At 48.2% G+C, this 15,628-nt stretch overlaps 1 protein-coding gene across 3 annotated transcripts in view; it reads left to right on the forward strand.

Moving 5' to 3' along the window:
• The first annotated feature begins 924 nt into the window (after positions 1–924).
• Positions 925–15,628, forward strand: part of LOC115535694 (serine/threonine-protein phosphatase 6 regulatory ankyrin repeat subunit A) — a 36,552-nt gene continuing 21,848 nt past the window's right edge. For all 3 annotated transcript variants that reach the window (XR_003974543.1, XM_030347105.1, XM_030347107.1), the window contains exons 1-15: positions 925–1,597; positions 3,272–3,355; positions 4,540–4,618; positions 5,946–6,016; positions 6,388–6,588; positions 7,588–7,675; positions 8,152–8,294; positions 9,970–10,077; positions 10,442–10,546; positions 11,169–11,247; positions 13,299–13,413; positions 13,939–14,021; positions 14,232–14,295; positions 14,455–14,523; positions 15,479–15,619. Coding sequence is in view for 2 of the 3 variants with exons in the window: in XM_030347105.1 (XP_030202965.1) it covers positions 1,430–1,597; positions 3,272–3,355; positions 4,540–4,618; positions 5,946–6,016; positions 6,388–6,588; positions 7,588–7,675; positions 8,152–8,294; positions 9,970–10,077; positions 10,442–10,546; positions 11,169–11,247; positions 13,299–13,413; positions 13,939–14,021; positions 14,232–14,295; positions 14,455–14,523; positions 15,479–15,619 (1,598 nt within the window). In the remaining variant the exon portion in view is untranslated. The remainder of the gene's footprint in view (positions 1,598–3,271; positions 3,356–4,539; positions 4,619–5,945; positions 6,017–6,387; positions 6,589–7,587; positions 7,676–8,151; positions 8,295–9,969; positions 10,078–10,441; positions 10,547–11,168; positions 11,248–13,298; positions 13,414–13,938; positions 14,022–14,231; positions 14,296–14,454; positions 14,524–15,478; positions 15,620–15,628) is intronic.

A 15,628-nucleotide genomic window follows, 5' to 3' on the forward strand; every position in this document is an offset into this window, starting at 1 on the left:
AATTTAGAGCTTTAGTAGAGCAATTATGAGCCTCCCACTACCGGGCTTGTTGTTGATATTACTGTGGGATCAATCGTAAATCAATGGTACTCTGGTTCATCTCAGCTCATCCAAAATGCTTTCTTAGTCTTTTGGTCCCATTGCTCGGGGTTTATACTCCAACCTATAAAGCTACGGGATCACTTTATCTAATCTAAATTCTGATTGGTGTTTGGAGGTTACCTCAGTAGTTTGTTTAATAATCCATTTTATATATACAACATTAATAAATTGTTGCAGAATTATTGGACAGTATTGGTAAAAGACGAGCTCACTCTCGTCTTTTACCAAGACGAGAGTGAGCTCTCGTCTAACACAGTTAGATGGACCTATCTAACTGTGTTGTCCTATTGTAGTCGTGTAGAGGACAGGTACTATAGTTCATGTGAAGTGAATTAGGTAGATTACTTTTCTCATCGCTGTCTTCCCGAATGCTCTCCCTCTCTCTCTCTTCTTCCTGCTTGTTAAGGTGTGGGTTTTCTCCGTTTTGGATCCAGCAGCTACACCAACCCCACCCTTGTCTTTGTCCTCCTGTCCCCCAGGTTTCCATCGGGGTTGGTGTTCTTCAGACAGAGGTTCCAGTTCCTGCCTACAACAATTCAGCTGTTTCCCAATCTCTGATCTGCATTGCCCTGCTTTCCCCTTTCCCCTTATTCACTCTCCCCCCTACCCCCTCTCTGCTCTCTCTGTCTCTCTCCTTCCCTTTCTGCCTTTCTATCTGAAAGAGTTGGTTTCAGCACTCTGTCTTTATAGATCTCTCTCATACATATTCACTCTGTGGCTCCGGCTCCCAGCCTTGTTCATGGTAATCACAGGCTCTCTCTCCACTAAAAGAGCGCGCATGCGTGCGCAGAACGTCTGCCTATCTGCAGTCGTGGTGGACTTCGCTGAGCGTGCTGCCGCCCGCCAACCAGACACATTTTTGCCGCATGCCGGTAGCCAATGCCGCCACCACCAGGAATTCCCTGCTGTCTGCATTACCGCCGCCTCTCACTGAGCGTGTGTAGCAGAGGGATCGAGAGAGAGAGAGAGAGAGAGAGAGAGAGAGAGAGAGAGAGAGAGAGAGAGAGAGAGAGAGAGAGAGAGAGAGAGAGAGAGAGAGAGAGAGAGGTAGCGGGAGTGGGACGAGCGAGGCAGCGAGAGGAGGAAAGAGGGAGAGCGAGGAGGAAAGAGACCTGCATTCAAGCAGTGCTTCCAGATAAGGACACAGGGCGCTTGGTGCGCCTGGATTTTCTCTGGAGGATGTGCATCTGTGTTGGATTTTACTAGAGAGAGAGAGAGGAGCTGTGGACCACAGCACATGTGTGAGAGGCGGGTGGGCAGCAGTGGGTTCATGTTGTGTGGTGCGGAGGAGTGTGTTGATGTATGCGCGCGCGGTCACTAGTTCCTGATGCAGTCGGCGCGGACCAGCCGCGTGTGTATCGTGGTGCTGGAGGAGGTGGAGGAGGACGAGTCCCCCACCGCCTCGACCACACCACCACCTCCTCGACCAAAATCCTCTCCGGACCGCAAATCCCATCATGCCCCGCGTCGGGTTCTAACTCATCAGGACCACAAGGTGAGAGCTGCGCTGCTGTACCCAGATGATGAGATGGCTGCAATCAAAGCAATGACCCTTCTCCCTTCCCCACACGGCGTCCGTAGGAACAGTCCTGTCATCAGTTGTTACCTTGCAAGGCTTGAGGTTCATTCAAAGGAAATCTTGTTCGCAATACACTACCTAAAATTGGCGTAAATTACCTCGCTACAGGAAAACACGCACTGGCGCACGTATGTAATACATGACCGCTGTCGCTGAATGTAGCACCGATACAACCGCTCATCTAGCCTGGCAGCGGGAGGACTCCTGCTTTGTCTGGATATGCACTTGCAAGGGCTTGCCTTGCCCGCCTGTAGTACCGGTTTTCCTTTTGTAAACAAGCCTACCCATAGAAATGTGCCTTTTGATCTAATGAAGCAAGCTGTCTGTGAAGGGGAGGGGAGAGTCGTGTTGCTCTGCGCTAACACTGGGAAGAGGAGCCTTGTTTCAGCGTCCAGTTGGCTCACTTCTAGCGACGCCTCATCCCTGGCTATAGGTGTAAGGTGGTCGTTATGGTAAGAGACCCACGGAGCCGACACGTGACTCCACCCCCGCTCAGCCGCCAAACCTGGTATTTTTAGAGGGGGGTTGGGTCGGGGGGCGTGGAGGTGGATGGAGGCCGGACATTGGATGTTTGAATGGCATAGTTTAAATCTCCCCTTACGATGACAGCCCCTGGCTACAGGGGGAAGGCCTCTTTATGAGCCAAAGAGGAGGGGTCACAACCCTCACTATGCCCCCCGGCCCCCTCACAAGAGGGGAATAAACATTTTTACACAAGCCAAAACTGAAAATCTTAAGATTCTTGGAATTTCAGGTGCGATCAAGCTACTATTACATGGGAACTGCCCTCCAAAGACATTGTGAATACTTGGTATTGCTGGCTTTCAGTCAAGCACATTGTTATGGCCAGTAGATTTACAATAATAGTATTCCTACTACAGTAAAGCTGCGTTTGTTCCCAGATGATATCCAGTCTCGTATCACAGTCATCACAATAATCACATTAACATATTGATGTAAAGCTCAATCCCAATCACACAAACCTCAGAGCCTTGATTGTAAGGCAACGACCTGCATGTTCCATCGGACAATCACCAATATATAAATTTCAGCTTCTTACGACCTACGACTCGCATTGACTCTGAGCTCCTTCCTGTTCCTGCATGTCGTCTCATCCTTCCTCTATTATGTCCTTAATGTTTTGCTTTTAATGGATGGCCGTTTGGTGCTTAGTGCAGACAGACAGACGACGCTTGTCACTGTTTTGCATGCTTCTCATGGCCCCTGTGTTTTACAGTGCTACTCGCATTCCACACATCTGTGCACACCTGGGTGCCAACTGGGGCTTGGTTGATGCCTCACAGGTTCCAACATCTGGTTTGTGTGTGTGTGTGCGTGTGTGTGTGTGTGTAGTATCATTGGCAGGAGAGTTGTTTATATGGCGCGAGGAACGTGTCTTCTGCTAGTGTGTTGTAATCGATGTGTTCTGTGTGGAGTTTTATACAAGTGATGTAACGGATTATGGCATGTTTTTTTTGTGAGGTCATTGAGGGAAGATTCATCACAGTAAAGTGCCCTGCAAATTACTGTGTTTCACACACACACGCACACTAAAATTTGTGTTTTGTGTTTTTTCCTATCTATGTTCAGGCCTCTCTGCTGAAAGCCATCTTCAAGGTAGACGCAAATGAAGTTCGCTCGCTCATCTTCAAGAAAGAGGATGTCAACATCCAGGTGGTAGATTCATACCTTTTGTCATCGTTTTTTGAACGTGCTCCTCCAAATGCACATTTTCTTATGATTGTGGGTTCTGAATATCTCAGCGTATTTCTTTTGTATTGTATGCTGATGACGGACCTGTTTTTGTCTCGGTGACACACCGGAGAGGAGAGTGATTAGCCAGCGTGCTAGTATTGATCTAGGATCCTGGGTCCAATGGCCTCGTGGATGGATCAGAATACCTTTGGTCCGCTCCTGCCCTCCTTCCTACCTCACTCCCTCTCTCTCTATGCCCATCGCATCGGACACCTAACATTCTGTCGTTCATTTTACTTTCAAGTGTGTTTTATTTTTTCCTGTCTCCATCTGCCTATATACCTCTGTTATTCTGTCTCTCTTCCTCTCTCTACCGCCCCCCCCCCCCCCCCCCCTCTTATTGCTAGGGTCATCAATGCGTCCTCCCTGCAGTAGTCAGCAACATTGGCCTGGCCCTCGTGCGATTGGCTCCCCGGGAGCACGTGACACGTTTGTTTATACCAGCGTCCTCCTGACTGCCCTCTACCTCACTGTAAAGGAGAGGATGGGGGGGTTGGAGAAAGAGACAGATGGATGGAGAGATCAATGCAATGAGAGTAAAGGGCGATGCAGTGCTCTATTGCTTCTGGTAGAGGCGTTTATACGGCTCGATGCTGAAGAAGAGAAAGACACACTGGTGTTTGTTATGTGGTTTTGACCGCAGCTATACTGTACTGTTAGAGAGTTTGAGATTGAGGGCGATCAAAACCTTCTCATCACCCATTTCTCAATCCTCCCACTTTTTGAGTGTAAAAGTATCAGCCAATAGAGGGTCACCTGATCGATACACCTAATCACCGTTGCCGAACAGTAAATTCCTCATCCAGTAGTTGGAGGATTGGTCATTGTTTGACGTTTTTCCCATGCAGAAACATCTGACGTCATATTGTTACTATATATATGCATCTAAGGAGCAGACACATCGTTTACTGTTGGTGTGGGTGTTTGGTTGGTGTTGGGGTGTGCACAGACATAGGTGTCAAACTTGGCTGTTTCCACTTTTCTCCTGCTATTACACTTGCTTGTGTGTATTGATTGTGCGGTCGGCTGTGTCGGCAATGCCCTGATGATTGGTTGTGTGTGATTGGTTGTGTAATAAGTCTCCAACCCTCTTCCTCCTCCAGGACCTGGAGAAGCGGACCCCCCTGCACGCGGCCGCGTACCTGGGGAACGCCGAGATCATGGAGCTGCTCATTCTCTCAGGTGACGCTGCTATAACCCTACCTCTCTCGCCCTCTCTCACTCTCCATCCGTTCTCCCTATTGAACCCTACCTCTCTCGCCCTTTAACTCTCTCCATCTGTTCTCCCTATCGAACCCTGCCAATGATGCTGCCAATGTCTCTGGAGAACGGGATCTGTTTCGCTCCCGTTGGGACCAGTGTGGCGCTGATAACGAACACTGATTTATTGCACTTAATTTCAGGACACTTTTAACCTCAGATGAATTCCTGTGCAGGGTCAGTTTATTCAACTCAGTTTACGGCGAACCGTGCCCCTCCCATGCCACATTCGTCAGCGTCTAGGGAGCGTGTCAGAGTGCACTAAGAAGTGTCCTCTCCTCTGATGACACTCCTGTCCTAAGAACTTATGTCTCACTCTGTGGTCCATAGATCTTCTTTCTTTAGTCTTTGGATTTTCCCGTTCACTTTTCCATTCCGTCAACTTTTGAATCTTCCATTTCTATTTTGTGAATTTCCTTCACACATTTCTTGTGGTGTTTAAAGGGTTAAGGGGAGGTTCTGTGAGCTTACATGGTTAATAATGGGCGTGAATATAAGTAGTGACCAAAGCCCGGCACGAGGATGAAGAACAACCGGTATTTACCAAGGCTATGGGATTAATCAGGTTTTCAAATGATTAGTCCCAACCTTCGGAAAACTACACAAATGACATTCAAAATGACCTAAGTTTGATCAGATGAAGAAGGTTTTCTTTTCTTTTTTTCTGGTACAGTGCCCTGGTGCAGATACACATGGTTCTCAGGATGTCACAGCTCGCTACATGTTGAGTGGCATGTTGGGCTCAGCATTCATGCACATGCCCAGACAACCAGAGTCACTTTATTCTCTAGGAGATGGTGTGTGTGTGTGTGTGTGTGTGTGTGTGTGTGTGTGTGTGTGTGTGTGTGTGTGTGTGTGTGTGTGTGTGTGTGTGTGTGTGTGTGTGTGTGTGTGTGTGTGTGTGTCAGCGTGTGTGTGTGTGTGCTTTCCTCTGTTTTCTCAGTGACGTGCAGCGACAGGTGCAGTATAGAGGGCTATTTTAACCCTTCCAACAGGTGTACCCCTGGGCACTTATAACCCCAGGGTTTTGTGACTTAACGGGGTCCCCCCCCCCCCCCCCCCCAACACACACACACAACAGAGACGGAGGAAGTCCTTTCACTCTCTGGAAGCTTCGCCTCTCTTCTCTGACCCAGATAGATCCATGCTTTACATGCGTCTGCTCAACACACCGGTTTCTATCTTTGTCTTCCCGTCTCTGACTGCCCCTAACAGGTTTTAACCGTCTCTCTCTCTCGCTGCGCCTCAGGAGCCAGAGTTAATGCCAAAGACAACAAATGGTTGACTCCTCTTCACCGAGCTGTCGCTTCTTGTAGTGAGGTATCAATCCCACACACGCACACGAACGCACATGCACACACGCACGCTTAAACCCACATTTCATTCATTATCAATTATGGTGTGGCTACTTCATAATAATTATTTATCGAAGGCACACACTCTTGATTACCTAATGCCATTTGTACAGTGTTGGCCTTAGTTAATGCTGCACCAAACTGCAGGAAATGCAGACAATCTACACACACACGTACACTTATGTTTTAATATTTAATGTACATTTTAGAAAGAACATGGATTCTGAAAGAATTTGCTTATTATTTCCAAAAAAATTGAGGTTGAGGCTGATTGTAGCTAATATAAACTTCATTCACTCACTCACTCACTCACAGAAACCCTACCCCCCCCCCCAGGAGGCAGTGTCCGTGCTGCTGAAGCACAGCGCCGACGTCAACGCCCGCGACAAGAACTGGCAGACGCCGCTGCACGTCGCCGCCGGCAACAAGGCGGTGCGCTGCGCCGAGGCGCTGGTGCCGCTGCTGAGCAACGTCAACGTGGCGGACCGGGCGGGCCGCACCGCGCTGCACCACGCGGCCTTCAGCGGACACCTGGAGGTCGGCCCCACCCATACCCACCCTCACCTCCACCTCCACTCCGTACCCCGCAGACTCTGTACCTCCGTACCCCACACAGACCTCCGTACCCCACACAGACCCCGTGCCCCACACAGACCTCTGTACCTCCGTACCCCACACAGACCCCGTGCCCCACACAGACCTCTGTACCTCCGTACCCCACACAGACCTCCGTACCCCACACAGACCTCCGTACCCCACACAGACCTCCATACCCCACACAGACCTCCGTACCCCACACAGAAATCCGTAATCCTTCCTACACATTCAGTTTAGGGGCCGGGGACATTAAAGGTTGGGTATGGGATTTGCGAAACGCCAGCAGATTTTGAAAATAAACAACTCAAATGGTCCTACCCCCTCTCCTTCAACGCTGACTCTGACTCCACCCATTCCAAATACATGGACGCGCAATCATGCACGAGTGAACACAGATGCACGAGAGCGAGCCATTAGCTAGTTAGCTAGCTCCAGTAGCTACCGCAGGATAACAACAAACAGAAGCTTGCTCTGGGTCACAAGCTTTGAGCACGTGCACGAAGGGGTCGCGCGGGGAGCGGGGGAGTGCAGTGCGACCGTTTGATTGACGTACTTACTGTCCAATGCAACTCGGTGGCTCTGGAAATCATTGGCTGGAGTTTTTCGAGCCCTGCCCGTTCCACAGATGATTGACTTGTTTAATTTTCATGTCAGTACTTCTAACTCAGTGGCTGTAAGTGGGTTATGATAAGGATTTCAAGTAATTGTGTATATCAAATGTTTCTTTCCCTCCATTCATCATGTTCCTAGCAGCTCAAAATAAGTATATTTAGATATTTTTATTTTAGATATCTTTACAAATCTTATATTTTTACCAAAACATTACAAACTCCTGCATCTGACCTGATCACATGTGATTTTACTGAGAACTGTTTGTTGATTATTTGAAACCGATGTGTGGAGTGGATGTGTGAATCTGAAGGGCTTTCGTTCCCTTAGATGGTGAAGCTGCTGCTGTCCAGAGGGGCCAACATCAACGCCTTGGACAAAAAGGACAGAAGGGCCATTCACTGGGCAGCCTACATGGGTACGGCCCCTGCACATACACGCACGCACAAACACACGCACAAACGCACGCACAAACGCACACACGTGTTTTCGTGCTCAAGCTGAGCATGTGTGTGTTTTCTGTTAGCACCCAGACCTTGTTTTGCTACATCTAGCCGCTTCCACTAAACGTATGGATCTGGATCTGTGTCAGATGGAGAGTTTCCACTCGTCTCGCCTCGACCCCCTTGTCAACAGACGGGTTCATTGTGATAATGACATTTAAGTTGCTCTTCCCGATTCTTCCCATCTGTCTGTTTCTTGTTGTCTCCCTTGGTCTCCCTCTAAACTTACCCTCTTCTTTTGTTGTATCTTTCAATCTGTCTCTTTCCTCTCTCACCGTATCTATCTATCTTCGTCCCGTTGTGTGTGTGTGTGTGTGTGTGTGTCTCTCTCTCTTTTTTACTTTCTTTCTCTCTCTCTCTGTCTCCATGTGGCTCCATGTGGCTCTCCCAGGTCAGGCTGACGTGGTGAGGCTGCTGGTGGTCCGAGGGGCAGAGGTGGACTGTAAGGACAAGCAGGGCTTCACCCCCCTCCACGCGGCCGCCTCCAGCGGCATGGCCGCCGTCCTGCATCATCTGCTGGGCCTGGGGGTCCCGGTAAGAGAGCCTGCACACACACTCCCACAGTAGAGCACATTCCTCTGCCAATAAATCCACTCACCAGAAGTGGGCGTGGCTTGGAAGGGAGCCAATCGGCCGGCTCTGAGCTGAGGTTTTTCAGATAAAATCGTCTTTTGGCGTCTGTGTTACAAGGTCTGGTTTTGTTCACGGAATGTGTAGCTTACTCGAACGTGACTCCCTACTTTAGAACTACTTGAGTATTATTGTGTAAGAAAGACATAAAATGACTTGGAAAAACCGGTGACTCAACCACACACAAACACTTTGTTATTTTTCATTTCGTGTTTTTGAAGCTGGTTGGCTATACGACAGTTTCCCATTTCATTTTGTTTGTTTGTTGAAACTTAAGCACATACATCTTGATCTGATTAAACAAACACACACACTCTCCATAGAAAACAATGTTTGTACTTTCTATAACGGACCGTGTTGGCAAAAAATACTAGGCAAAAAACATAACCTCTTTGGCGAAGGTGTTGGACGTATTTAAATCACATGAGTCATATACCATTCATGTGGATTGCTGGCATGTGAATAAATGAATGAGTTAAGTCCACAGTGTTTCCAATGTATGTGAACGTCGTTGATCAAAGAAGAACTCAAGAGAAGTCGTTGATCAAAGAAGGGAAATAGGGTTATCTTCCACTTACCTAGGGTCAAACAAGAAGCACCTTTCCTTTGTCTCCTCAATCAGCCCTGGGCCCAGTCTCCCGAAAGCATTGTTAGCCTAAGTGGATCGTGAAGTGCGTCGTACGAGCATCGTACAGTTTTCATACCGTTTCCCGAAAGCATCGTTGGTAATGAACGTCGTGAAAACGCTCGTAGCTAACGAGGACTCCAGGGGTACTCTTAGGCTTTAGCCTACTATAGCCTCAGTGGCGTCACCAGCGGACATTCCGTGTATTGGATGGATAGGATTTGTGCACCTGTAACACAGACTTGTGAACTCGTAGACCCTATTTAGTGTTTACAATAGTAGAAAAAATATTTACGACTTCAAATGTACTGTTACACATTTGTGCACTTACACTTTAGTGTACACATACAAAATCTGCAGTTACAGGTGCTAAAGACTTTTGGTACAATAATACCTTCATAGAAATACATCATTCTAGCTATTCCCAGGTCAAAGATATTTGGGAGATGTTGCTCGTCGTTCATTTTAAAATTCTGTTTTGGAATGTTGAGTTTGTTTATTTGTTGTGCCTGTGCGTCTTGTCACGGGCAAGAGCAGTTCGCACCGGAGCATAGTTTGAATCAATGTAAGACTAATTAGTAGATTCACCATTCGCAAGGAAATAAAATCTATCAAGTATCTGTACTTTCTAGAAGCTGGAATAGTGTAGTTAACACTTACTTCCCTTTGAATGAGTAGTGGAATTGTTTAAATATTACGTTTTAAGGACAAAGCCAGGTGTTTCTCCTGCCAGTAATTGTTGGCGAAGAAGAAACACAGAAGCCCTCAAGGAAATATGATAACCAGTCGCAGCCTCGCTTTGTTATTTTGGTCATTATAATGTAGCCATATGGTTCTAAAGTGTGTGTGTGTGTGTGTGTGTGTGTGTGTGTGTGTGTGTGTGTGTGTGTGTGTGTGTGTGTGTGTGTGTGTGTGTGTGTGTGTGTGTGTGTGTGTGTGTGTGTGTGTGTGTAGGTCAACGATGTGAATAGCCTAGGTAACAGCCCGCTCCATGTGGCCTGTTATAACGGACAGAACGTGGTGGTCCATGAACTCCTTGCCTCTGGGGCCAACGTCAACCAAGTGAGTCTGAGACGCCTCCCGTTGTCATGGATAACACTTTCAGAAATGTTAAAAGAAAAGTCTCGGTATACAATGAAACAGCATGTGACATCAAGATCACCAGAAAATTATTGATACCTATGCCAAAGTTCATAGTGTCTCTGATAAGTAAAATTTATGTCTGGTAGTTTTAATATGACCCTGCTAGTAACAGTCTGTCTCTGTGTGAGTTGTGTCGGCTCGCAAGTATCGGCCCTAAAAGTCATTTTAGGGCTCGCAAGCTAAATAGTTTGTTTTAGTTTGAGGACCACTGCTTCACATGATGGTGTGCGTTTGCAGAAAAACAAAACATCCATAGTTATTTTACTTCCCCTTCCTGTTCCAGGTGAACAAGCAGGGAATCACTGCACTGCACTTTGCCGCCTCCACCCACCAGGGGGCGCTGTGTCAAGAACTGCTGCTGGCCAACAAAGCTCACGTCAACCCCAGAGTGGGTACAGAATCATTCACCATAACTACACTGCTCGATTAGACGTTCACTCATCATATTCACATTCACACAGTCACACTTCGATAAATGCTTCGTCCTCAGGAACCCTGTGGCTGTTGACGTGTGCCTCAGTAGCACACAAACGCATTATAAGCAGATTCTTGAGTTGAAATGGTGTCCACACAGTCCCTCAAGTGACCATTCATAGTGTGTGTGTGTGTGTGTGTGTGTGTGTGTGTGTGTGTGTGTGTGTGTGTGTGTGTGTGTGTGTGTGTGTGTGTGTGTGTGTGTGTGTGTGTGTGTGTGTGTGTGTGTGAAGCTGGTGGGCTCCATCTCTAACACAGATCAGTGGTTCCCCCACTGAGTCACCCGACCACATGCTGCTTATGATATACCGGGAAATGGCTCATTCACCATCTCAACCCTGGAACTAGAACCAAACTGTCTCTGACTCTCTGCCTCTGTCTCTCTCTCTGCCGCTGTGTTGCTCACTCCATCTATCACTCTTTTCATTTCGGTTTCTCTTTACTCTTTCTTTCGGTATTTCTCTGTCTCTGTCTGTGTCTCTGTCACTGACTCCCCCTGTTTCTATCTAAGTCTCTCTACCTCTCTCTGCCTCCAGAGTAAAGACGGGAAGACTCCCCTCCACATGGCCGCTTCCCACGGCAGGTTCTCTCGTGCTCAGTCCCTTATTAAGAACGGTGAGACACACACACACACAAGGTGCTACTGGTGAACCCATCAAATGTGGAGGTCAACCTTGATCATTGTGAGAGGTCAACTGAGGTCAGTCTGAGAGGTCAACCGAGGTCAGTGTGAGAGGTCAACCGGGGTCAGTGTGAGAGGTCAACCGAGGTCAGGTGTACGGGCGAAGCCACTGTCAGCTATGCACCCGCTAGTCAGTACCTTAAGTCCTAGCAAGTCCTACTTTGATTCAAACTAGCTGTTTAATAATTTCAGTTGCACCACCAATACGTGTAATGTCCAGCCTAGTAACAACTTTGCAAAGGAAACTTTGAGCGTAGGCAGTTAGTTGTCTCTTCAACATTAGCACTCCCAAGTTGTATCGAATCAACAACAAGCTATTGTGTAAACGAGGGAGAGCATTAGAAGACCAGAGAGGAGGACATTGACTCGCATGAAAGTTGAAATCGTCCGTATGTTTTGTTGCACTCATGAACTCTAGAATAACTTTGTATAGTAATCACAAGTTAAACAGTAAAACCAGCCCAGTATCCTGCGTAGATCCTGCGTAGAGGCGTGGATCTGTGTTCACTGAGCTAAATCCTAGCCTCCCACCCCCATAATTATACACAATTGTTACAGATTTTTCACACACAACCTCTTAGGGGTTGGTGTGATTTGGTAACAGCTAATGGGGCCTACACACCGCCCAGACCAGAACCAACGGCCAACTGCCTTTATCCGAACACTCCGTTGCCCCTCGTCTGACCTGTTCGGCAGAAAAGTTGCATTGTAACCCACCGCGAAGACTAATGCCAACTATACAATAGCGTGTGCTAGCAGCGTTCAACCAATCAGAGGCTCCGATCCTCAGACTCCAACACTCTCAGACTTTGCATGTTGATTCGGACAAGACACTGTGTGCGCGGTTCCAAAAGCTTCCAACACAGGAAACACACAAAACTGATTTGTTCCGAACTCGTCCGAGTCCCTCCAAACGGGGGAGTGTGTGCCACACTAATGCCACGTTTCCACTGCAGGGTGCGGTACGGTTCGCCTCAGTCCGGTAGGGAGGGGGCGGTATAGCCCAGCTCAGTTCCGAGGTTGCGTTTCCACCGCCGACAGTACCCTTTATGGTTGGCCGGATGTCGATCGCCGCGGCAGCTACGTAAACATCGTGACATCATAGCATGTCGACACAGTGAAGCCTGCTCAATTGTTTTACGCAACATGTTCATTGTAAAGAATAATACCTCGAGGCTACTGTTTGTTTGTTTTTATCCCCACGTCACCCGGAAGTGACGATTCTGTCGACCAATCAACGGTGGGGGTGTGTAGGTCGAATTTTCCGGCACCCTTTCAGGCGTCTCAGTACCCCAACGGAGGAGTACTGAAGACGAGGGCAAAACGAGTACGGCTCAGTCCGGGTCACGCCCACATTTGGCGGTGGAAACGCAATCCGTACCGCACCTTTGCGAACCGAACCGTACCGCACCCTGCAGTGGAAACTCGCCATAAGGGCTACCTAATAACTAGTATTTGTGGTTCAACCGGTGTTCATTTAGTATGTCTAACTGACTTTAATAAACACTTACGTTCAAACTAGACTATGTTTTGTGCATTCTCAAAGCTGGTGCCAACTGGCCCGTACTCTTCCAGCTGTTAACTGTGTGTGTGTGTGTGTGTGTGTGTGTGTGTGTGTGTGTGTGTGTGTGTGTGTGTGTGTGTGTGTGTGTGTGTGTGTGTGTGTGTGTGTGTGTGTGTGTGTGTGTGTGTGTTGCAATGGAAGCAAGGTTATTTAGTCGCTAGGGTGTTCAACCTGACTCCAAGCCATATGGTTCATATGGGATCAGTCAGTCTGTTATGGTCAGGCCTTCCTGAGCAAGTTGGCTAACCCCCAATGGACTTTTTTGACAATAGTGCACCCCCGTGCACTACCGCTCTTTTGACATGCAAGGCGACAGCCAGCTTGTCAGGGACACATCAACACTCAGCTAGGAGGAGCCGGGGCTCTCCCTCTCAAGTCTCTTTGAGGCCTTCTAAATGGTGTCTTTGTGTGTGTGTCTAGGTGCGGAGCTTGACTTGGAGGACAAGAGCGGGAACTCTGCGGTCCACCTTGCCGCCCGCCACGGCCACCAGATGGTGGTCGCCGCCCTCATCGACCACGGCGCCGCCACCGCCAAGTCAGTTCACACACCGTGTTTCTCTCTCGCTCTCTCTCTCTGTCTTTCGCTCTCGCTCTCTCGCGCTCTCTCTCTCTCTCTCTCTCTGTCTCTGTCTCTGTCTCTCTCTGTCTCTGTCTCTCTCTGACTCTCTCTCTCTGACTCTCTCTCTCTGACTCTCTCTCTCTCTCTCTCTCACTCTCACTCTCACTCTCTCACTCTCTCACTCTCTCTCTCTGACTCTCTCTCTCTGACTTTCTCTCTAACTAACTCTGACTCTCTGTCTCTGTCTCTGTCTCTCTCTGACTCTCTCTCTCTGACTCTCTCTCTCTCTCTCTCTCTCTCTCTCTCTCTCTCTCTCTCTCTCTCTCTCTCTCTGACTCTCTCTCTCTGACTCTCTCTCTAACTCACTCTGACTCTCTCTCTCTGCCTCTGTCTCCACATCTCTCTGTGTATCTGTACCTGTAAAGGAGTGAAGGATTGTAGCACAGAAGCAGCCCTCTCTTGCCACTACCTCTAGCGGTGTGTTGTTTGTCTGTGTTTCAGGAGAGGATCTCATGGGATGTTTCCCCTGCACCTCGCCGCACTCAGCGGCTTCTCACACTGCTGCAGGAAGCTGCTCCCTTCAGGTCTCACGCAAGCACACCCAGAGACAGACTGAGACACAGGGATATACACAGACATAGACATACACGCACACATGCACCCGGTCGCACGCAGACACATACACACACATGCACACTTAATCTCGCATATAGCGACACTTGCATGCATTACACACTTGCATACAGACGCACACACTCGCATACAAAAATGCTCACCTTGACATTTTTCTGCAGGCTTTGACATAGACACCCCGGATGACTTCGGAAGGACCTGTCTACATGCTGCTGCAGCAGGAGGGTCAGTCGCTGTAGCTCAACCCACCTGTCGGTCACTGAGACAGTTTTTATTCTATAAACATTATCCTTAACTTATTTATTTAGGTCTGTATCTTATCACTTAAACAATAAATTACAAATAATAACATAACACCATCTTCTTTCTGACCCCACCCTCTAGGAATGTGGAGTGTTTGAACCTGCTGTTGAACGCGGGAGCAGACTTCAACAGGAGGGACAACTTTGGCCGGTAAGCTCTGTCAACAATAGTATTATTGTTACGTGCATGTATGAGGGATGTACTGAAGTAAGGTGACACTTCCTGTTTGGACATTTCATGATTTCTTACAAGCTCTGTGTGCGTTCAGATGGGTGGGGCTGTCAACCAATGCGCAAATGGGAGGGCAGGAGGGCAAGTCGGAAAAGCCAGAGCAAATAAAACATAAGATTGCCGATTTCTTTTGTTCATCCTCCGACGACAATGCTCCAGCCAGAATGGTCAACTTTAAGATTTCCGTCCTGGGTCGGAATGTTTGTTTTTGTTTTGGCCTGTATGTTGTGATTCACTGTTCTCAGAGCACCCAGGGTCGCCAGGTTTTAAAGAAATTGTGAAAAAAAAAAAAATGCAAGTAATCCACTGAGATTGTGGTAAACACAGGTGAGCCTTGGAGTTGCATTTGAAAGAAGGAGACGGCTTGGAGCCCAGAAGGATTTAAGATTGATGGCACATCAGCTGTTTTAATGAATTGCAAACGTATACATTAGACTTTCGGTGCACGGGTGAGAGGCTGAAGTCTAGGACTCGTCCGTGCTTGTTATTGTCAAAATATAATAATTGTGCTTATCTCAAAATATAAGGCGTTTCTTCACTTCCCTTAACCTGGCAACCTGCGAGAGCATTGAGTCTGGGGAGGAGCCATCACCACCGCTGACCACTCTGTCCAATATTGTGAATTTGGACCGCAGTGCCCGTTTTTAAATACTTGCTGTCAATGTAATATATTGTCTCGCCCCCAACACCAACCCCTATTTGTCTACAAGTACCATCACTCCTACCTTTCCCTTTCCAGTTCCCCATGTAATGGACTGAAACACTAATGGACCAACACTCAGAAGTAACCAGTCCCCAGACACTCCTTTTAGTTGCGTTCAACCTATCGGCCAATCACAACCTCAACCAGAACCTCTCTGTCCCCCCCCCCCAGGACCCCGCTCCACTACGCTGCGGCCAACTGTAACTACCACTGTGTGTTCGCCCTGGTGGGCTCCGGGGCCAGCGTCAGAGAGCTGGACAAGAGGGGCTGCAGCCCCCTGCACTACGCAGCCGCCGGAGACGCAGCCGGGAAGTCAGTACT

Source organism: Gadus morhua, chromosome 22 (genome assembly GCF_902167405.1).
Source record: "Gadus morhua chromosome 22, gadMor3.0, whole genome shotgun sequence".
Taxonomy (NCBI): domain Eukaryota; kingdom Metazoa; phylum Chordata; class Actinopteri; order Gadiformes; family Gadidae; genus Gadus; species Gadus morhua.